Below are 24,428 nucleotides of genomic sequence, written 5' to 3'. Positions count from 1 at the left end.
TAGGTTAATGTGTGTCTGTAGGTTAATGTGTGTCTGTAGGTTAATGTGTGTCTGTAGGTTAATGTGTGTCTGTAGGTTAATGTGTGTCTGTCTGTAGGTTAATGTGTGTCTGTAGGTTAATGTGTGTCTGTAGGTTAATGTGTGTCTGTAGGTTAATGTGTGTCTGTAGGTTAATGTGTGTCTGTAGGTTAATGTGTGTCTGTAGGTTAATGTCTGTCTGTAGGTTAATGTGTGTCTGTCTGTAGGTTAATGTGTGTCTGTAGGTTAATGTGTATCTGTCTGTAGGTTAATGTGTATCTGTCTGTATGTTAATGTCTGTCTGTCTGTAGGTTAATGTGTGTCTGTAGGTTAATGTGTGTCTGTAGGTTAATGTGTATCTGTCTATAGGTTAATGTGTGTCTGTAGGTTAATGTGTGTCTGTAGGTTAATGTGTGTCTGTAGGTTAATGTGTGTCTGTAGGTTAATGTGTATCTGTCTGTAGGTTAATGTGTGTCTGTAGGTTAATGTGTATCTGTCTGTAGGTTAATGTGTATCTGTCTGTATGTTAATGTCTGTCTGTCTGTAGGTTAATGTGTGTCTGTAGGTTAATGTGTGTCTGTAGGTTAATGTGTATCTGTCTGTAGGTTAATGTGTATCTGTCTGTAGGTTAATGTGTATCTGTCTGTAGGTTAATGTGTATCTGTCTGTATGTTAATGTCTGTCTGTCTGTAGGTTAATGTGTGTCTGTAGGTTAATGTGTATCTGTCTGTAGGTTAATGTGTATCTGTCTGTAGGTTAATGTGTATCTGTCTGTAGGTTAATGTGTATCTGTCTGTAGGTTAATGTGTGTCTGTAGGTTAATGTGTGTCTGTAGGTTAATGTGTGTCTGTAGGTTAATGTGTGTCTGTCTGTAGGTTAATGTGTATCTGTCTGTAGGTTAATGTGTGTCTGTAGGTTAATGTGTGTCTGTAGGTTAATGTGTGTCTGTAGGTTAATGTGTGTCTGTCTGTAGGTTAATGTGTATCTGTCTGTAGGTTAATGTGTGTCTGTAGGTTAATGTGTGTCTGTAGGTTAATGTGTGTCTGTAGGTTAATGTGTGTCTGTAGGTTAATGTCTGTCTGTAGGTTAATGTGTGTCTGTCTGTAGGTTAATGTGTATCTGTCTGTAGGTTAATGTGTGTCTGTAGGTTAATGTGTGTCTGTAGGTTAATGTGTGTCTGTAGGTTAACACCAGTGTGTTAACTGGTCTAGGAACAGTGGGTTAACTGGTCTAGGAACAGTGTGTTAACTGGTCTAGGAACAGTGGGTTAACTGGTCTAGGAACAGTGGGTTAACTGGTCTAGGAACAGTGGGTTAACTGGTCTAGGAACGGTGGGTTAACTGGTCTAGGAACAGTGGGTTAACTGGTCTAGGAACAGTGGGTTAACTGGTCTAGGAACAGTGGGTTAACTGGTCTAGGAACAGTGGGTTAACTGGTCTAGGAACAGTGGGTTAACTGGTCTAGGAACAGTGGGTTAACTGGTCTAGGAACAGTGGGTTAACTGGTCTAGGAACAGTGGGTTAACTGGTCTAGGAACAGTTGGTTAACTGGTCTAGGAACAGTGGGTTAACTGGACTCGGAACAGTGGGTTAACTGGTCTAGGAACAGTGGGTTAACTGGTCTAGGAACACGGGGTTAACTGGTCTAGGAACAGTGGGTTAACTGGTCTAGGAACAGTTGGTTAACTGGTCTAGGAACAGTGGGTTAACTGGTCTCGGAACAGTGGGTTAACTGGTCTAGGAACAGTGGGTTAACTGGTCTTGGAACAGTGGGTTAACTGGTCTCGGAACAGTGGGTTAACTGGTCTAGGAACAGTGGGTTAACTGGTCTAGGAACAGTTGGTTAACTGCCTTGTTCAGGGGGCAGAACTTGTCAGCTCGGGGATTTGGCCATAATGTATGTCAGTGTTGTTGTTGTTGTTGTTGTTCATCACATTGACTCATCTCAGTCTTACCTGGTAAAATAAAGGGTTATGTATAAAACAAAAATATTACCCCGTCAATGCACATTTATGCTACACATCAGTTGTTGCTTTTACATTAGGACGTACTGTTTCAAAGGGCTTTGAGATTTGAGATCACAGACTCCAGTCTTTATTTCCCACTACAGAAAAACACCTCTGGCAATATTAGGCAGTAGGGACACTCCTTACCCAGCTATCTGTCAGTATCACGACACCAGGTTATTATAAATGCTGTGGGCTCATCGACACGGGTGAAGTGAGAGATCATGTGTTTTAAAGCAGTTTAATTGTTCTACGGTAGTCGAGGTGATTCAGGCCCCCGATAGATACATTGTTACTATCTCTTTGTTCAAAATGCTTTAATTCAAAGGAAATAAACTTTAAATGTATCATTTTAAATGGTGTTATTTTCCCCCTCCTTGTTTTATGAAATAAAATGCAGAAGTGCAACATTTCAGTCTATTTGAGACATGGAACAAAGAAAGAGGTATACAATCATTTTCATCTGAAAAAAAAATGCATTTTTGGGGGTGTTTTCAAGTCATGAGGACAAATGTATTTTTGTCTTTACACAGACAGGGTTTATTTTTGTCTTTACACAGACAGGGTAAGCGAAACAACATTAACTCTGAATATTTCCTTCATTTTGATCATAATTGAATTGCTTATCAATAGGTTTATCCATACGATTCCAATACAACACCACACTTTTAATACCAGCTTCCATTTGTGTTCCAACGAATGAACATAAAGAAAAATCATGTTTTTTTTTTTTTACAAAAACAAATCAGTCAAAATCTACAGAAAATGGTAAATGTATTAATTGTACTTTGGGATAGACAGCATATTGGCTTTGTTTTCGTCTTTGGAATGAAGCTTTTGCTTAGAATATTCAACCACTATCACACAGTCTAACCTGATCCCAGATCTGTTTGTGCTGTGTATCTAACTCCTACGGTGGTCGTCACAAACAGATCTGGGACCAGGTTTCTAAACCACCTCCCGTGAGGTCATCCTTTTCCGGGTGTAACACCACTTTGTCTTTGGTTTCAACACACTCCTCTCTGAGAGGCCTTTTCACACTAATCATGCCGACCTGAACAAACCAGGTCAGTACAGCTCGGCCTCAGTCCGGTTCGGCTCAGTTGTGTGAAAAGGCTTATTTATATAAGAGCCTTGCTGAGCCGATGTACAGTATGTTTACGTTGCATCAACCAATAGACACATAAAGATAATCCAAAACTGTGGAGAGTGAGATTGATTGGATGCAAAAGTTAAAAATGTGACTTGATTCGTCGAGTTTATTTTGGTTCATCATCACACTGACCTCTGACCTCTAACCCCCTGTGGTCGTCAGACTGTCTGACGCTTCACCTCCGACCCCCTGAGGTAGGCTAGTACGCTGGCTGTAGATCTCTTTGTGTTGTTTTTTTTAAAGTTTTTTTTTTTTTAAACTTTTTAATTATTATTAACCCAGTAAGGACCAGAGTACAGTACATTCACTTCATCCTAAACTCATTTGTTGTATTTTCATCAGACACTGATTGGGTTCTGTTGTCTAATAATGGGGGTTTATTTTGTCGGTTATCTAAGTGGAAGGTAAGAGAGAGGCATAGATTGTCAGGCACAGTACCTTCTGTGACGTCGTTAGGTTGAGGCTTTTTCAGTAATATTCTTTGAAAGATTATTTATTCTACTGTGTTTTCAGGTCTATTGTGGTTAATTAAAATACTACGTGGTTTGTCCATCGATGTCAAATTCGGCACTGTGTAAGTTGCTGTACGAAGGCTATATCAAAGTTGTGGACTACTGTCTCAAATAGGCCTCGGGAACAGTTTTTTTTTTTTACTCATTCTATAAATATCTCATCTGTCACTCTTTTACAGTATGTTAACAGTTAGCCTTGTGCTAGCCTTGTGCAGTATGTTAACAGTTAGCCTTGTGTTCATAACTTTCTACTCGGAATATGGACCCTTCGGCTAATTCACTTATTACCCAGAGGGTGCACTATGACAGTGGAGGGCCAATATATACACAACTGAGCCACACTCTCAGCAACCACATGCAGTCCATAGAGTGGTACCGATTCTGAACTTAAAAAGTAATGAAGTCACAATGCATTACACTGCTAGCTAATTGTAAATATACTCATGCATAAAGTCTGGGCTATAGCACTGTTGTTTGGCAGTTGCTAAACATAATGCTACACTTCAACACGGAAGAATAGGTCATAAGACAAAGAAGGAAACCATTATAAAATGGTGGTCAGAAATTAGGTCATAAGACAAAAGAAGGAAACATTTACAAAATGGTGGTCAGAAACTAGAGCAGAAGACAAAAGAAGGAAACATTTACAAAATGGTGGTCAGAAACTAGGTCATAAGACAAAAGAAGGAAACATTTACAAAATGGTGGTCAGAAACTAGAGCAGAAGACAAAAGAAGGAAACATTTACAAAATGGTGGTCAGAAACTAGAGCAGAAGACAAAAGAAGGAAACATTTACAAAATGGTGGTCAGAAACTAGAACAGAAGACAAAAGAAGGAAACATTTACAAAATGGTGGTCAGAAACTAGGTCATAAGACAAAAGAAGGAAACATTTACAAAATGGTGGTCAGAAACTAGAGCAGAAGACAAAAGAAGGAAACATTTACAAAATGGTGGTCAGAAACTAGAGCAGAAGACAAAAGAAGGAAACATTTACAAAATGGTGGTCAGAAACTAGAGCAGAAGACAAAAGAAGGAAACATTTACAAAATGGTGGTCAGAAACTAGGTCATAAGACAAAAGAAGGAAACATTTACAAAATGGTGGTCAGAAACTAGAGCAGAAGACAAAAAGAAGGAAACATTTACAAAATGGTGGTCAGAAACTAGAGCAGAAAAACAGGGGGGTTTTGTCCCTTTTTGTTGTTGTGTTCTGTTTCTTTTGTTCATTGTAACATGTAAACTGTGGGCTGAATCTGCAACTATCCTCATTCCAGAAAGCTGAGTGAATAACCAGAGTCCCTCCAACAACGACAACAAAATAAAAGCAGAAACAATTAAAAACCCAAACCACAAAAAGACAAGCATTTGTTTTTGGTTAAGCGCACCTCTTCAACTATTACAGAAATCACAACTTAAAATGTAAAAAAAAATATTTTTTTTTGTTTGTTTTTGTTTTCGTAAAGTCACAGTTACCAAAATAATAATGTATTACACTACGCTAGAATAACATTACCCTAACCACTAGTATCTCTGAGGTATATCTGAGAACATTAAGGAGAGCACGGTCTGCGCTGTTAACATGCCACAGCTTTTTCATTTTTAAAATGTTTTAAATGTAAAGCTTTGCAACCATTTGGTAGAATAAGAAGAGGAGAGGAAACAGATATATTTGGAAAGCCTTTGGTAATCATTTCTCTTAGTTGTTTGCTTAGTGATTGCATTGCAAAGCACCACAGAGCCAGACTAATACATTGTCATCAACGTGATGGCGGGCTAGAAGCTGAGGTAAGTACAGAGAGGTCTCCACTTTGCTTTGGTTCAAGCAAGGCACTCACTCGTCCCATGGTTATCTCATATTTTGCAACAAAAGCGCTGTTTACGTCTTTGTTAAAGCTGCCCCAGTGGAAAAGTAATATAGCTGGCTGAATATAGGCCTCTAACCCTATTAGTGATATAGGCCTCTAACCCTATTAGTAATATCGGCCTCTAACCCTATTAGTAATATAGGCCTCTAACCCTATTAGTAATATCGGCCTCTAACCCTATTAGTAATATCGGCCTCTAACCCTATTAGTGATATAGGCCTTTAACCCTATTAGTGATATAGGCCTCTAACCCTATTAGTAATATCGGCCTCTAACCCTATTAGTGATATAGGCCTCTAACCCTATTAGTGATATAGGCCTCTAACCCTATTAGTAATATCGGCCTCTAACCCTATTAGTAATATCGGCCTCTAACCCTATTAGTAATATAGGCCTCTAACCCTATTAGTGATATAGGCCTTTAACCCTATTAGTGATATAGGCCTCTAACCCTATTAGTAATATCGGCCTCTAACCCTATTAGTAATATAGACCTCTAACCCTATTAGTGATATAGGCCTTTAACCCTATTAGTGATATAGGCCTCTAACCCTATTAGTGATATAGGCCTCTAACCCTATTAGTAATATAGGCCTCTAACCCTATTAGTGATATAGGCCTTTAACCCTATTAGTGATATAGGCCTCTAACCCTATTAGTAATATCGGCCTCTAACCCTATTAGTAATATAGGCCTCTAACCCTATTAGTGATATAGGCCTTTAACCCTATTAGTGATATAGGCCTCTAACCCTATTAGTGATATAGGCCTCTAACCCTATTAGTAATATAGGCTTCTAACCCTATTAGTGATATAGGCCTTTAACCCTATTAGTAATATAGGCCTCTAACCCTATTAGTGATATAGGCCTTTAACCCTATTAGTGATATAGGCCTTTAACCCTATTAGTAATATAGGCTTCTAACCCTATTAGTGATATAGGCCTCTAACCCTATTAGTAATATAGGCCTCTAACCCTATTAGTAATATAGGCCTTAAACCCTATTAGTGATATAGGCCTTAAACCCTATTAGTGATATAGGCGTAAAAGCCTATCATATCAGCTCTAGAGAGAGAATCCATTGGAGTCAGAATTGTCATATGGTTCCAGGAGTCTCACATCAACTGTTGCCACTCCCATATCTTAAGTATATTTGCATAATTTATTATATGCTAATTTGTATAGGCATAGATGAAGGTGGCAACACGCGATGAACTCCCGTACATTCATAAATGACAATGGTCCCAAGTTCCCACTAGATTCAACATTATTTCTCTCTCTCTCATTTCAACTCCATATTACCTTTCCAAACAGGAGCTAGAGAATGATTAGTATAACGATGTGTTTGTAACCAAGTGGGAAGTGGGAATTTCTCACATGTAACTGGGGGAAAAATCCCATTGAAGACCCCTCCAACTGGTAATTACTTGTGGGAAACTCGTCCCTCCCACTTCTCCCACATGCTGACCTTTGACATCACCTACTTAAAAAAAAAAAAGGTATTTAACTTTTATTTAACTAGGCAAGTCAGTTAAGAACAAATTCTTATTTACAATGACGGCCTACACCGGGCAAACCCAGACGACGATGGGCCAATTGTACGCCGCCCTTAAGGGACCAATCACAGCCGGTTGTGATACAGCCTGGATTTGAACCAGGGTGTCTGTAGTGATGCCTCTAGCACTGAGATGCAGTGCCTTAGACCGAGCCCCAGTGGCTCCCTACTAAGAGAATGGCCTCTATAACAACATTTCCAGCAGTTAAATACAACAACAAAACATTACTTATAAAAAGCAAATCTATTCATATGGTTTTGTGAACACTATAATTTGTTAACGACCGTGTTCGTTGTACTTTTAGTCCATGGTTAAGTAGCTTGCTGACCTTTTTAGCCAATCTGCGTTTCTCAGCGAGTTCAAAGCACGTGAAAGCATCCAACTGGTATTTTACGACTTCACAGCTGGTAAATTCCCACCTCCCACTTGGTTACGGACACAGCAATTAGTCCCAAGGAGTACACTACCGCTATTATAATGTCTACAGCTGTTCTGTGTGGTCCGAACCAGAATATATCAGGGTTACATTCTGATATGTGTCTTTCAGAGAGGCCTTCTACCCAGTTCCTTTGCTTTCTTTGTGTTGAGGTTTTCTTTGGTTTGGTTTAAATCACAACGTTGCACTGGAACAATAGGCAGGGAGGATGACTGTTTAATGTCCATTTACAGTATATTGTCCGTGGTTTTTATTTCCATTATGATTGTTTTTAGGAGTGATACCTTGGGGGGGGCTTGAGGGAAGCATTTTCTAATGTATTGACTGTGGCTTTCTTTGCACAGGCAGGAGTAAAAAGACAGCTGCTATAATGGCAGTTTGATGAAAATGGACACTGGGGTTTTTTCGGGGGGCTAATCATTCTCCTGTGTTTGTAGATTTCCAAAACCCGCCACTTCTTGTTTGGTCGTTACATTTAAAAAAATAAATAAAATCAAAATAAAATCAAGGAGAAAAGTTCATCGCTAGATGTCTGGGAATTATATTAGTATATATATATATATATATACGTTCTTTATATAGAGTATGTGGATGTATTTTATCCAGCCTCTAGGTTGTCTCAATGCTTCAGTGCAAAAACGGAGTTGACTTGGGGGTTTGTCACAACAACTCAATGTGTGGTTTGGACACAATGTGTACTGTGATCTGGTGAAGGGCTTTCTGAAATCCAGCATATATCCCTAACACACACCCTCACCTTCCCTAACCCTAACACACACGCTCACCTCCCCTAACCCCAAAACACACACCCTCACCTTCCCTAACCCTAACCCTAACACACACCCTCACCTTCTGTAACCCTAACCCTAACACACACCCTTATCTTCCCTAACCCTAACCCTAACACACACCCTTATCTTCCCTAACCCTAACCCTAACACACACCCTGTCCTTCCCTAACCCTAACCCCTCCCCCTTCGTCCCTATTATTTTAGGGGAGGAGAAGGCATGTGTTCGAGAGAGAAAGGAGAAAGGAGAAAGAGAGATAATATCAAAATGAAAGCATGGGCCAAGCGCAGACCGTACTAGAGAAAACAAATCTTTGGTATCTTTGGTTTCATCAACACAATTCAAATGACAAATGGGTCAGTGAGGTTTTTCTGGTTCTCACTTTAGAAATAGTTTTTTTGTTTGTTTTTTACATTTTTTTAAAGTTTTTTTTTTTTACAAGCCAGTCTTGGAAGCAGCTAGTTTTAATTCTATCAAGTGAAACAACGACCAACCTCTCAAGTGTTCCAGTTATCTTTGGTGAGTCTGACTTGTCTCAATCAACGTGTGACCCTCCTCTATCAGTGGCACAAACATCAGTCTGAAATTCATTGCTTGTCCGTCACTGGTAAACAAAATTAATGCAAAAGGACTCGCAAATGAAAAACGAATAAATGAATTAATCAAAAATCACAGAAGGATTTTTTTTTTTTAAACAAAACTATGCAGTGCTCATTCATTATCTTTTAAATCAACAGATTGTTTTCATCAGGAAGAATAAACTTAATGGAAAAAAATCTATATTAGGAAAAATATTTAACTAAATGTGTTCATGATAATATAATGACGACATTCATCATTACAACTACCCTGACATTACTACATTTTTAAAACATTGTTCTGTCATTATTCACTAAACAATTGAAAACCCTCTGTTGCTTTTTAAAGTAAACTTACTAATAATAAATTAACGTGGGTAGGACATAAGCACTGCATCTTTGATTCTCTAACTCTCTTAAATACCCATAAATATTCACCCCCCAAAAAAAAAAAATTACATCTAATTAAATAACATTAAATAATTAAGTAAAAAACTATCATGTGTACTCATAAATATGAGTGTGCACCTCATGTGCACCTCATAAATAGTTTGACAGTGTCATCAAATGAAAACAGGACAAACAATGTCAACTTTGGCAAGCTAATCAGGGTAAAGGTTCCAAGTGACATTTGGCAATTTAAATGAATTCTCAATTAATTAAAAACAAATATAAATTACATAAATAAAATCATATATTACATAAACCTAGGAGAGACAACATAATTGTACATTAGGCATTGGTAAAAAAAAAACGAACGTAAGCACTAAAGACAAGCAATGAAAACCTCTTTGGATTTTTAGTTTCATACCCATGGTTGGTGCATGTTCCTCAAGACCAGACTGAGTATGAAAGTGGACTCCGCCAGGCTCCGAGCCTCAGGGCCAGGACCAGGACCAGGAGAGCTAGGGCCGTGGCGGAGCATCTTTGTACCAGAAGCCTCACAGAGAGACAACTAGGAAAGGATAAAGCTATTTGACCGATATTTGAGCAGTTTCTCTCAAAAGGTTGAACTACTAGTCTGTTTTGTATTTTTGGTTTTGCTTATTGTGAACGTGTGGAGTAGTAGAGTTGGTTTTCCCCAAAAAGAACTGAAGTCATACAGGATGTGCCTATGAGCACCCAACCCCTCTGTCCCCTACTGTACCCTCCTTCACTAACACGGACGCTGTGATTCAGCAGTGGACTGGAGAGTGAGGTGAATAGATGAGAGAGAGGGAGGGGGGGGGGAGATGTGTGTAGTCTACCACATGTGAGTCTGAGCACAACAGCACGGTAGTTAGTGGAACTGGAAGGATTGTGGTGTGCTGTACACCAGTTATCTTTGGTGTGTACTGTAGTTTCACATAGTTTCACAGAATCATGTTTCTCTACAGACTGCAGTGACAGATACACCTGAATCCTCCGGGCATGATGTTCCCTAGTGGACTGGACAGACGGAGAAACCGAGGTAGTCAGTGTCCAGTGAAAGGGAGTGATGGAGAGGATGTATCATACCTACTGAATCACACAGTGTCATGTTGAAGAAGGAGCGTACCCTTAAAATCACACATACATATACTAATATGCACGCATGTACTGGGTAGCGCTAGCTATACAGTGTGCATGCATGTATACGTATGTGGCTGTATGTGTGGTCGACATTGTCAGGAAAATAAACTTTGGGGGAAAACTTCTGTAGGAATAATTATGAATCTTTGGTTTTGTAGCTGATGAGGTTTCCGTTGTTCTTTTCCATTTTTCTTGTAAAACTGCATAGGCACACGTTAAAGACAACCTTCCAACTTTCAGAGACGCGTCATTCTGCCTTAGGAAACAGGTGCCGCAGCGGCGTGGTTTCCCCCCGCGTGTTTTAAACCCTTTCAGTCTCATCCATGCTTCCCCTTAAAATGTCCTGACCAATCAGAACAGAACAAAGCTACTTCTCCGTTCCCCCTGATGTCTGTCCTCCTCCTATTCCTCTTCTTCGTCATCATCATCATCATCATCGCTGCTCACATTTATAATTATCATCCTCTTTAGAACAGTTTTGTTGTAGAACAGTTTGGTGCAGAAAAAGTTTCTTTGGTTTTGATTTGTCAATAAATAGAAAAAAGTCTCAAGTGTCCATTTCTGGTCCGTCAAGCCTTCGGCTCACTTTATATAATCGCGAAAAACCTGTGTTCTACTGGACAAGGGGCTGCTTACCGGGCTTTTTGCTTTGGTTGTTAGAAGATAGAAGGATAGAACGAGTTTGACATGAATGAACTCTAAATATCTTATGTGTGGGGTTGACTAGAAAAGTAGGAGGTTGTATATATTTACAGAATGTGTAATATAATGAATGATTGCTACTGTGTTAAGTGGACAATAATCATTGGTGTATTATACAGGTGGAGTATCAGCACAGCAGTTAAGAAGCAGACTCTTGGGCATGCGTCCCAAATGGCACCCTATTCCCTACATAGTGCACTAAAAGTAATACACTATATAGGGAATAGGGTGCCATTTGGGGTACAGACACACTCTTCCCGGTTTGTTTCTTGGTCTGTTTCTTTCTTAGCCTGGCGCCCAGGGTGTTGCCTCTACAAGACTAGTAGACTCCAGTGGAGACTAGTAGAGGTTAGTGGAGACTAGTAGAGTCCAGTGGAGACTAGTGGAGACTAGTAGAGTCCAGTGGAGACTAGTAGAGTCCAGTGGAGACTAGTGGAGACTAGTAGAGGTTAGTGGAGACTAGTAGAGTCCAGTGGAGACTAGTGGAGACTAGTAGAGGTTAGTGGAGACTAGTAGAGGCTGGTAGAGACTAGTAGAGGTAAATGGAGACTAGTGGAGGTTAGTGGAGACTAGTAGAGTCCAGTGGAGACTAGTGGAGATTAGTGGCGACTAGTAGAGGTTAGTGGAGACTAGTAGAGGTTAGTGGAGACTAGTAGAGTCCAGTGGAGACTAGTAGAGGTTAGTGGAGACTAGTGGAGGTTAGTGGAGACTAGTGGAGACTAGTAGAGGCTAGTAGAGGTTAGTGGAGACTAGTGGATGTTAGTGAAGACTAGTGGAGGTTAGTGGAGACTAGTGGAGGTTAGAGGAGTTGATTGATATTGTCATTAAAATAGAATTGATGGTTACTATGGTTACTATGTTGAGATAAACCATGTTATGCCAGGGTAGAATAATAATTTTAGTCTTACCAGAAAGCTTCTATAATACAAAGTTAGGAAACAGGGGAAATGGCTCCTCAGGGTTGTGGCCTACTTCCTACTTATTGTTTATTTGGACATGTGTGGTGTGTTGTGATTATACTATAGAGTGTATAGTACTATACTGTGTGTGTGCAAGAGTGGGTCGTATAGTAGTAGTTGTAGTATTAGTAATAGTTGTTGTAGTATTAGTAGTAGGTGTAGTAGTTGTAGTAGTTGTTGTAGTATTAGTAGTAGGTGTAGTAGTAGTAGTAGTTGTAGTATTAGTAGTAGTTGTAGTTGTAGTATTAGTAGTAGTTGTAGTATTAGTAGTAGTTGTAGTATTAGTAGTCGTTGTAGTTATTGTAGTATAGTAGTAGTATTAGTAGTAGTTGTGGTATTAGTAGTAGATGTAGTATTAGTAGTCGTTGTAGTATTAGTAGTATTAGTAGTAGTATTAGTAGTAATTGTAGTATAGTAGTAGTTGTAGTCGTTGTAGTATTAGTAGTATTAGTAGTAGTATTAGTAGTAGTAGTCGGTGTTCTTCAGCCGCTGTTTAGAAATGGCATCCTGAGTTTTCTAATATGTGAAGAACATTCTACATTGAGCTGCAGCTCCAGTTCTATTGCAAATAAAATGTGCTTCAAGATTGTGCTCACATACGTCACAGACCACTACTTATGTTGAGGGCGAGGGTGTGTGTGTGTGTGTGTGTGTGTGTGTGTGTGTGTGTGTGTGTGTGTGTGTGTGTGTGTGTGTGTGTGTGTGTGTGTGTGTGTGTGTGTGTGTGTATGTGTGTGTGTGTGTGTGTGTGTGTGTGTGTGTGTGTGTGTGTGTGTGTGTGTGTGTGTGTCAGTCGTGTGTTGTGCTTGCATACTTGCCAGTAGCTGGCTGTGGAAATGTCTCTAAGTCCTAAACCTCCCTCTCCCCTCAGGAGATTCTCTGATGATGTTGATGACATCCCAGCCATCCACTCTAACATCATGCCTCTCTCTACTTGCTGTCTATGCGTCTGTTCTCAAGTTCTGAAATCACACTAGGGTTACTTTCTCAAAATTATCAGGTTTTCCCAGAAATCATGGATAGAGGGTTTCGGATTTCCTGCTTAATTCCCTCCTGACTCCGGGAACTTCCAACCGGGTTTTCTGGGAAAAAAACCCCAGGGAAATAGCAGGCTAACTAGAGGTAGACCACATCTATACAGGATTTCTCTGCCCTCTGTTTGCACAACTAAATTGTAAAGCTGGCTAAACATGGATATTATTCCATTGACATGGGTAAGATCAATACGTGTATGTAGTCAGTCTTTTCTGTTTTTGTCATTTTGTTTACCTTGACTTGTGTCAACAACATTCATCCAAAACATATCAGAACTTGTCTCCATCATTGGAGACAATACTAGGTATTTGGAGGCGATTATTATGGTTTTTTTCTTAATATAAGTATTCTATATGACGATCTCAAAGAAGTCTTTTACCGGGAGATGGCTAGGACATTCTGTCTTTGGTGGGTTAGCTAACCCTGTGGTTTCAATCCAATATTACATATAGATCATTTACATAATATATATGTTATAGCATATTATACTTGGTCTTTGGTTTTTATGGGGCTAATGTTTTGAATGACATAAAAAAAAAACTAGAATAGGGCAGATTAACTGTGTTTCATTATAATAAAGCTATAGATAGACATTAGTCATGAATAGCCTTGGACTGGTGGTATCATTCAGGCAGTGTGCAGGTGGGGGGGGGGGATTACTCTATATTACTCTATATTACTCTATAGTGCTTCATCAATGTTTTATAAATGGATCTGATTTATGTTTTGCTAAATCAGCCAGTAAACAACCCCTTTCCTTTTTTAACTCATCCTCAAAAATCAAAATGTTAAACGTTTTGGTTTTCCCAGCGGTGCTGCGAAGTGCCCCCCCCTCAGCCACTCACCCCACCCATCAACCCCAACCCTCACCTAACCGTCCCCGAACCCCAACCCTAACCCCCCCAACCCCCCTATCCATCACACTTTGGTACAAGAGCTGGAGGCTGTGGAGGCTCCTCCCGGACTCCCTCGTCCATCCATTTGTCCAGGCTGCGCCTGCGGGCGTTCATGAAGAAGTTGCTGACGGTGGTGAGTTCCAGTCCCAGCTGCTGAGAGATGGTCATCTGCATCTCTTTGGACGGACGCTTGTTCTCCTTGAAGATGGCCAGCAGGGTGCGACGTTGCAGGTCAGTAAAAACCAGCCGGGATTTCTTTGGTGTATTGTTCCGATCCTTGCTCGGGTCTTGTTCTTTTCTTTTGCACGCTTTAGGAGGGAAGGGAAGACAAAACACAGAGAGACAGGGTAGGATGAGAAGAAGAGAGAGAATATGTTAGTAGTCATACTACGTAGCAATGATCCTACAGAGAGAGAGAGAGATGAAGATGTGATCTTGGGTGAGGTAGAACCAGACAAGTGTACCTGTCTTAGGTTTAAGTCTCAATAAACTTCTAACAGTCTTATAAACTTATAACAGACCCTATATGACTAGTGTGTGTGTGTGTGTGTGTGTGTGCGCCTGCGTGCGTGCGTGCGTGCGTGTGTGTGTGTGTGCGTGAGTGAGTGTGTGTGTGTGTGCGTGAGTGAGTGTGTGTGTGTGTGTGTGCCTGCTTGTGTGTGTGTGTGTGCCTGCGTGCGCGTGTGTGTGTGTGCCTGCGTGTGTGTGCCTGCGTGTGTGTGTGTGTGTGTGTGTGTGTGTGTGTGTGTGTGTGTGTGTGTGTGTGTGTGTGTGTGTGTGTGTGTGTGTGTGTGTGTGTGTGTGTGTGTGTGTGTGTGTGTGTGTGTGAGTGAGTGTGTGTGCCTGCTTGTGTGTGTGTGTGTGCCTGCTTGTGTGTGTGTGTGTGCCTGCGTGCGCGTGTGTGTGTGTGCCTGTGTGTGTGTGTGTGTGTGTGTGTGTGTGTGTGTGTGTGTGTGTGTGTGTGTGTGTGTGTGCGCGTGCGTGCGTGCGTGCGTGCGTGCGTGCGTGCGTGCGTCTTGTTAACGTTTTCTGCATGTTTATATAATTTGCTTCGTGCAAGTCAAGCATTTCTAGTGCATTCGAAAAGTATTCAGACCCTTTGACTTTTCCACAATTTGTTACATTACAGCCTTATGCATTTTTGTTCATATCAATCTACACACAATACCCCATGATGACATCACAATACCCCATAATGACATCACAATACCCCATAATGACAGAGAGAAAACTGTTTTTTAGAATTTTTGCAAATTTATTTAAAAAACAGAAATACCTTATTTAGATAAGTATTCAGACCTTTTGCTATGAGACTCTAAATTGAGCTCAGGTGCATCCTGTTTCCATTGATCATCCTTGGGATGTTTCTTAAACTTGCTTGGAGTCCCACCTGTGCTCAATTCAACTGATTGGACATGATTTGGAAAGCCATACACCTGTCTGTATAAGGTCCCACAGTTGACAGTGCATGTCAGAGGAAAAACCAAGCCATGAGGTCGAAGGAATTGTCCGTAGACCTCAGAGACAGGATTGTGCAGAGGCACAGATCTGGGGAAGGGTACCAAAATATGTCTGCAGCATTGTAGGTCTCCAAGAACACAGTGGCCTCCATCATTCTTAAATGGAGGAAGTTTGGGAGCACCAAGAGTCTTCCTAGAGCTGTCCGCCCGGTCCAAACTGAGCAATCGGGGAAGAAGGGCCTTGGTCAGGGATGTGACCAAGAACCGATGGTCACTCTGATAGAGCTCCAGAGTTCCTCTGTGGAGACTGGAGAACCTTCCAGAAGGACAACCATCTCTGCAGCACTCCACCAATCAGGCCTTTATGGTAGAGTGGTCAGATGGAAGCCACTCCTCAGTAAAAGGCACATGACAGCCTGCTTGCCAAAAGGCACCTAAAGGACTTTCAGACCATGAGAAACAAGAACTCTTTGTCCTGAATGCCAAGCGTCACGTCTGGAGAAAACCTGGCACCATCCCTACAGTGAAGCATGGTGGTGGCAGCGTCATGCTGTGGGGAAGTTTTTCAGCGACAGGAACTGGGAGACTAGTCAGGATCGAGGGAAAGATCTACAGAGCAAAGTACAGAGAGATCCTTGATTAAAACCTGCTTCAGAGCGCTCAGAACCTCAGACTGGGGCGAAGGTTCACCTTCCAACAGGACAACGACCCTGAGCTCACAGCCAAGACAACACAGGAGTGGCTTCGGGACAAGTCTATGAATGTCCTTGAGTAGCCCAGCCAGAGCCCAGACTTGAATGTGATCGAACATCTCTGGAGAGACCTGTAAATAGCTGTGCGGCGACGCTCCCCATCCAACCTGACAGATTTTGAGAGGATCTTCAGAGAAGAATGGGAGAAACTCCCCAAATACAGGTGTGCCAAGCTTGTAGCGTCAGACCCAATAAGACTGGAGGCTGTAATCGCTGCCAAAGGTGCTTCAACAAAGTACTGAGTAAAGGGTCTGAATACTTATGTAAATATTTTTTTATTTGCTTTGTCATTAAGGGGTGTTGTGGGGGAAAAAACGATTTAATCCATTTTTAGAATAAGGTTGTAACGTAATAAAATGTGGGAAAATTCAAGGGGTCTGAATACTTTCTGAATGAACTGTACGTGCTATAAATAGCAACATGATTATTGACGTAAAACCTGCAGAGTCAAAAATAAATAGAAGATTTCTATCATTATTAAATCTGAAGTCAAAATCCCCTTTAAGTGTAGTACAATCCAACAACAACATATTTGACCTCATTCTACCATGTGTCCAGACACTTTCAGAGCAACCATTTGTTTGGGTTGCAAGATGTATTGTGGAAAAGCCACTCTAAACTCACACTACCCATACAGTAGTCTTCAGTCTCTGGGCTACAACACCACACTACCCATACAGTAGTCTTCAGTCTGTGGGCTACAACCCAACACTACCCATACAGTAGTCTTCAGTCTGTGGGCTACAACCCAACACTACCCATACAGTAGTCTTCAGTCTGTGGGCTACAACCCAACACTACCCATACAGTAGTCTTCAGTCTGTGGGCTACAACCCAACACTACCCATACAGTAGTCTTCAGTCTCTGGGCTACAACCCAACACTACCCATACAGTAGTCTTCAGTCTGTGGGCTACAACCCAACACTACCCATACAGTAGTCTTCAGTCTGTGGGCTACAACCCAACACTACCCATACAGTAGTCTTCAGTCTGTGGGCTACAACACCACACTACCCATACAGTAGTCTTCAGTCTGTGGGCTACAACACCACACTACCCATACAGTAGTCTTCAGTCTGTGGGCTACAACCCAACACTACCCATACAGTAGTCTTCAGTCTCTGGGCTACAACACTACACTACCCATACAGTAGTCTTCAGTCTGTGGGCTACAACACTACACTACCCATACAGTAGTCTTCAGTCTGTGGGTTTAACAAACCCAACACTACCCATACAGTAGTCTTCAGTCTGTGGGCTACAACCCAACACTACCCATACAGTAGTCTTCAGTCTGTGGGCTACAACCCAACACTACCCATACAGTAGTCTTCAGTCTGTGGGCTACAACCCAACACTACCCATACAGTAGTCTTCAGTCTGTGGGCTACAACCCAACACTACCCATACAGTAGTCTTCAGTCTGTGGGCTACAACACCACACTACCCATACAGTAGTCTTCAGTCTGTGGGCTACAACACCACACTACCCATACAGTAGTCTTCAGTCTCTGGGCTACAACCCAACACTACCCATACAGTAGTCTTCAGTCTGTGGGCTACAACCCAACACTACCCATACAGTAGTCTTCAGTCTGTGGGCTACAACCCAACACTACCCATACAGTAGTCTTCAGTCTGTGGGCTACAACACCACACTACCCATACAGTAGTCTTCAGTCTGTGGGCTACAACACCACACTACCCATACAGTAGTCTTCAGTCTGTGGGCTACAACCCAACACTACCCATACAGTAGTCTTCAGTCTCTGGGCTACAACACTACACTACCCATACAGTAGTCTTCAGTCTGTAGGCTACAACACTACACTACCCATACAGTAGTCTTCAGTCTGTGGGTTTAACAAACCCAACACTACCCATACAGTAGTCTTCAGTCTGTGGGCTACAACCCAACACTACCCATACAGTAGTCTTCAGTCTGTGGGCTACAACCCAACACTACCCATACAGTAGTCTTCAGTCTGTGGGCTACAACCCAACACTACCCATACAGTAGTCTTCAGTCTGTGGGCTACAACCCAACACTACCCATACAGTAGTCTTCAGTCTGTGGGCTACAACACCACACTACCCATACAGTAGTCTTCAGTCTGTGGGCTACAACACCACACTACCCATACAGTAGTCTTCAGTCTGTGGGCTACAACCCAACACTACCCATACAGTAGTCTTCAGTCTCTGGGCTACAACACTACACTACCCATACAGTAGTCTTCAGTCTGTGGGCTACAACACTACACTACCCATACAGTAGTCTTCAGTCTGTGGGTTTAACAAACCCAACACTACCCATACAGTAGTCTTCAGTCTGTGGGTTTAACAAACCCAACACTACCCATACAGTAGTCTTCAGTCTGTGGGCTACAACCCAACACTACCCATACAGTAGTCTTCAGTCTGTGGGTTTAACAAACCCAACACTACCCATACAGTAGTCTTCAGTCTGTGGGCTACAACACCACACTACCCATACAGTAGTCTTCAGTCTCTGGGCTACAGCCCAACACTACCCATACAGTAGTCTTCAGTCTCTGGGCTACAACCCAACACTACCCATACAGTAGTCTTCAGTCTGTGGGCTACAACACCACACTACCCATACAGTAGTCTTCAGTCTGTGGGCTACAACCCAACACTACCCATACAGTAGTCTTCAGTCTGTGGGCTACAACCCAACACTACCCATACAGTAGTCTTCAGTCTCTGGGCTACAACCCAACACTACCCATACAGTAGTCTTCAGTCTCTGGGCTACAACCCAACACTACCCATACAGTAGTCTTCAGTCTGTGGGCTACAACCCAACACTACCCATACAGTAGTCTTCAGTCTCTGGGCTACAACCCAACACTACCCATACAGTAGTCTTCAGTCTCTGGGCTACAACCCAACACTACCCATACAGTAGTCTTCAGTCTGTGGGCTACAACCCAACACTACCCATACAGTAGTCTTCAGTCTGTGGGCTACAACCCAACACTACCCATACAGTAGTCTTCAGTCTGTGGGCTACAACACAACACTACCCATACAGTAGTCTTCAGTCTCTGGGCTACAACCCAACACTACCCATACAGTAGTCTTCAGTCTGTGGGCTACAACACCACACTACCCATACAGTAGTCTTCAGTCTCTGGGCTACAACACCACACTACCCATACAGTAGTCTTCAGTCTCTGGGCTACAACACCACACTACCAATACAGTAGTCTTCAGTCTGTGGGCTACAACCCAACACTACCCATACAGTAGTCTTCAGTCTCTGGGCTACAACACCACACTACCCATACAGTAGTCTTCAGTCTGTGGGCTACAACCCAACACTACCCATACAGTAGTCTTCAGTCTCTGGGCTACAACACCACACTACCCATACAGTAGTCTTCAGTCTCTGGGCTACAACACCACACTACCCATACAGTAGTCTTCAGTCTCTGGGCTACAACCCAACACTACCCATACAGTAGTCTTCAGTCTGTGGGCTACAACCCAACACTACCCATACAGTAGTCTTCAGTCTGTGGGCTACAACCCAACACTACCCATACAGTAGTCTTCAGTCTCTGGGCTACAACACTACACTACCCATACAGTAGTCTTCAGTCTGTGGGCTACAACACTACACTACCCATACAGTAGTCTTCAGTCTGTGGGTTTAACAAACCCAACACTACCCATACAGTAGTCTTCAGTCTGTGGGTTTAACAAACCCAACACTACCCATACAGTAGTCTTCAGTCTGTGGGCTACAACCCAACACTACCCATACAGTAGTCTTCAGTCTGTGGGTTTAACAAACCCAACACTACCCATACAGTAGTCTTCAGTCTGTGGGCTACAACACCACACTACCCATACAGTAGTCTTCAGTATCTGGGCTACAGCCCAACACTACCCATACAGTAGTCTTCAGTCTCTGGGCTACAACCCAACACTACCCATACAGTAGTCTTCAGTCTCTGGGCTACAACCCAACACTACCCATACAGTAGTCTTCAGTCTCTGGGCTACAACCCAACACTACCCATACAGTAGTCTTCAGTCTGTGGGCTACAACCCAACACTACCCATACAGTAGTCTTCAGTCTCTGGGCTACAACCCAACACTACCCATACAGTAGTCTTCAGTCTCTGGGCTACAACCCAACACTACCCATACAGTAGTCTTCAGTCTGTGGGCTACAACCCAACACTACCCATACAGTAGTCTTCAGTCTGTGGGCTACAACCCAACACTACCCATACAGTAGTCTTCAGTCTGTGGGCTACAACCCAACACTACCCATACAGTAGTCTTCAGTCTGTGGGCTACAACACCACACTACCCATACAGTAGTCTTCAGTCTGTGGGCTACAACACCACACTACCCATACAGTAGTCTTCAGTCTCTGGGCTACAACCCAACACTACCCATACAGTAGTCTTCAGTCTGTGGGCTACAACCCAACACTACCCATACAGTAGTCTTCAGTCTGTGGGCTACAACCCAACACTACCCATACAGTAGTCTTCAGTCTGTGGGCTACAACACCACACTACCCATACAGTAGTCTTCAGTCTGTGGGCTACAACACCACACTACCCATACAGTAGTCTTCAGTCTGTGGGCTACAACCCAACACTACCCATACAGTAGTCTTCAGTCTCTGGGCTACAACACTACACTACCCATACAGTAGTCTTCAGTCTGTAGGCTACAACACTACACTACCCATACAGTAGTCTTCAGTCTGTGGGTTTAACAAACCCAACACTACCCATACAGTAGTCTTCAGTCTGTGGGCTACAACCCAACACTACCCATACAGTAGTCTTCAGTCTGTGGGCTACAACCCAACACTACCCATACAGTAGTCTTCAGTCTGTAAAACCTGGGCTACAACCCAACACTACCCATACAGTAGTCTTCAGTCTGTGGGCTACAACCCAACACTACCCATACAGTAGTCTTCAGTCTGTGGGCTACAACACCACACTACCCATACAGTAGTCTTCAGTCTGTGGGCTACAACACCACACTACCCATACAGTAGTCTTCAGTCTGTGGGCTACAACCCAACACTACCCATACAGTAGTCTTCAGTCTCTGGGCTACAACACTACACTACCCATACAGTAGTCTTCAGTCTGTGGGCTACAACACTACACTACCCATACAGTAGTCTTCAGTCTGTGGGTTTAACAAACCCAACACTACCCATACAGTAGTCTTCAGTCTGTGGGTTTAACAAACCCAACACTACCCATACAGTAGTCTTCAGTCTGTGGGCTACAACCCAACACTACCCATACAGTAGTCTTCAGTCTGTGGGTTTAACAAACCCAACACTACCCATACAGTAGTCTTCAGTCTGTGGGCTACAACACCACACTACCCATACAGTAGTCTTCAGTCTCTGGGCTACAGCCCAACACTACCCATACAGTAGTCTTCAGTCTCTGGGCTACAACCCAACACTACCCATACAGTAGTCTTCAGTCTGTGGGCTACAACACCACACTACCCATACAGTAGTCTTCAGTCTGTGGGCTACAACCCAACACTACCCATACAGTAGTCTTCAGTCTGTGGGCTACAACCCAACACTACCCATACAGTAGTCTTCAGTCTCTGGGCTACAACCCAACACTACCCATACAGTAGTCTTCAGTCTCTGGGCTACAACCCAACACTACCCATACAGTAGTCTTCAGTCTGTGGGCTACAACCCAACACTACCCATACAGTAGTCTTCAGTCTCTGGGCTACAACCCAACACTACCCATACAGTAGTCTTCAGTCTCTGGGCTACAACCCAACACTACCCATACAGTAGTCTTCAGTCTGTGGGCTACAACCCAACACTACCCATACAGTAGTCTTCAGTCTGTGGGCTACAACCCAACACTACCCATACAGTAGTCTTCAGTCTGTGGGCTACAACACAACACTACCCATACAGTAGTCTTCAGTCTCTGGGCTACAACCCAACACTACCCATACAGTAGTCTTCAGTCTGTGGGCTACAACACCACACTACCCATACAGTAGTCTTCAGTCTCTGGGCTACAACACCACACTACCCATACAGTAGTCTTCAGTCTCTGGGCTACAACACCACACTACCAATACAGTAGTCTTCAGTCTGTGGGCTACAACCCAACACTACCCATACAGTAGTCTTCAGTCTCTGGGCTACAACACCACACTACCCATACAGTAGTCTTCAGTCTGTGGGCTACAACCCAACACTACCCATACAGTAGTCTTCAGTCTCTGGGCTACAACACCACACTACCCATACAGTAGTCTTCAGTCTCTGGGCTACAACACCACACTACCCATACAGTAGTCTTCAGTCTCTGGGCTACAACCCAACACTACCCATACAGTAGTCTTCAGTCTGTGGGCTACAACCCAACACTACCCATACAGTAGTCTTCAGTCTGTGGGCTACAACCCAACACTACCCATACAGTAGTCTTCAGTCTCTGGGCTACAACACTACACTACCCATACAGTAGTCTTCAGTCTGTGGGCTACAACACTACACTACCCATACAGTAGTCTTCAGTCTGTGGGTTTAACAAACCCAACACTACCCATACAGTAGTCTTCAGTCTGTGGGTTTAACAAACCCAACACTACCCATACAGTAGTCTTCAGTCTGTGGGCTACAACCCAACACTACCCATACAGTAGTCTTCAGTCTGTGGGTTTAACAAACCCAACACTACCCATACAGTAGTCTTCAGTCTGTGGGCTACAACACCACACTACCCATACAGTAGTCTTCAGTATCTGGGCTACAGCCCAACACTACCCATACAGTAGTCTTCAGTCTCTGGGCTACAACCCAACACTACCCATACAGTAGTCTTCAGTCTCTGGGCTACAACCCAACACTACCCATACAGTAGTCTTCAGTCTCTGGGCTACAACCCAACACTACCCATACAGTAGTCTTCAGTCTGTGGGCTACAACCCAACACTACCCATACAGTAGTCTTCAGTCTCTGGGCTACAACCCAACACTACCCATACAGTAGTCTTCAGTCTCTGGGCTACAACCCAACACTACCCATACAGTAGTCTTCAGTCTGTGGGCTACAACCCAACACTACCCATACAGTAGTCTTCAGTCTGTGGGCTACAACCCAACACTACCCATACAGTAGTCTTCAGTCTGTGGGCTACAACACAACACTACCCATACAGTAGTCTTCAGTCTCTGGGCTACAACCCAACACTACCCATACAGTAGTCTTCAGTCTGTGGGCTACAACACCACACTACCCATACAGTAGTCTTCAGTCTCTGGGCTACAACACCACACTACCCATACAGTAGTCTTCAGTCTCTGGGCTACAACACCACACTACCAATACAGTAGTCTTCAGTCTGTGGGCTACAACCCAACACTACCCATACAGTAGTCTTCAGTCTCTGGGCTACAACACCACACTACCCATACAGTAGTCTTCAGTCTGTGGGCTACAACCCAACACTACCCATACAGTAGTCTTCAGTCTCTGGGCTACAACACCACACTACCCATACAGTAGTCTTCAGTCTCTGGGCTACAACACCACACTACCCATACAGTAGTCTTCAGTCTCTGGGCTACAACCCAACACTACCCATACAGTAGTCTTCAGTCTCTGGGCTACAACCCAACACTACCCATACAGTAGTCTTCAGTCTGTGGGCTACAACCCAACACTACCCATACAGTAGTCTTCAGTCTCTGGGCTACAACACTACACTACCCATACAGTAGTCTTCAGTCTGTGGGCTACAACACTACACTACCCATACAGTAGTCTTCAGTCTGTGGGTTTAACAAACCCAACACTACCCATACAGTAGTCTTCAGTCTGTGGGTTTAACAAACCCAACACTACCCATACAGTAGTCTTCAGTCTGTGGGCTACAACCCAACACTACCCATACAGTAGTCTTCAGTCTGTGGGTTTAACAAACCCAACACTACCCATACAGTAGTCTTCAGTCTGTGGGCTACAACACCACACTACCCATACAGTAGTCTTCAGTCTCTGGGCTACAGCCCAACACTACCCATACAGTAGTCTTCAGTCTCTGGGCTACAACCCAACACTACCCATACAGTAGTCTTCGGTCTGTGGGCT

The 24,428-nt window shown here is 43.0% G+C and overlaps 1 protein-coding gene across 1 annotated transcript in view; it reads right to left on the bottom strand.

Moving 5' to 3' along the window:
• Positions 1-14,074: 14,074 nt before the first annotated feature.
• The window catches only part of LOC127931874 (one cut domain family member 2-like), a 53,451-nt gene continuing 43,097 nt past the window's right edge, over positions 14,075-24,428 (bottom strand). Inside the window, exon 3 of the mRNA XM_052526015.1 lies at positions 14,075-14,367. Coding sequence (XP_052381975.1) covers positions 14,075-14,367 — 293 coding nt within the window. The remainder of the gene's footprint in view (positions 14,368-24,428) is intronic.

This window comes from Oncorhynchus keta, chromosome 9 (assembly GCF_023373465.1).
Source record: "Oncorhynchus keta strain PuntledgeMale-10-30-2019 chromosome 9, Oket_V2, whole genome shotgun sequence".
In the NCBI taxonomy this organism is placed as follows: domain Eukaryota; kingdom Metazoa; phylum Chordata; class Actinopteri; order Salmoniformes; family Salmonidae; genus Oncorhynchus; species Oncorhynchus keta.
The sequence above is the reverse complement of the archived record's forward strand: the minus strand, read 5'-3'. Positions and strand labels throughout refer to the sequence as shown.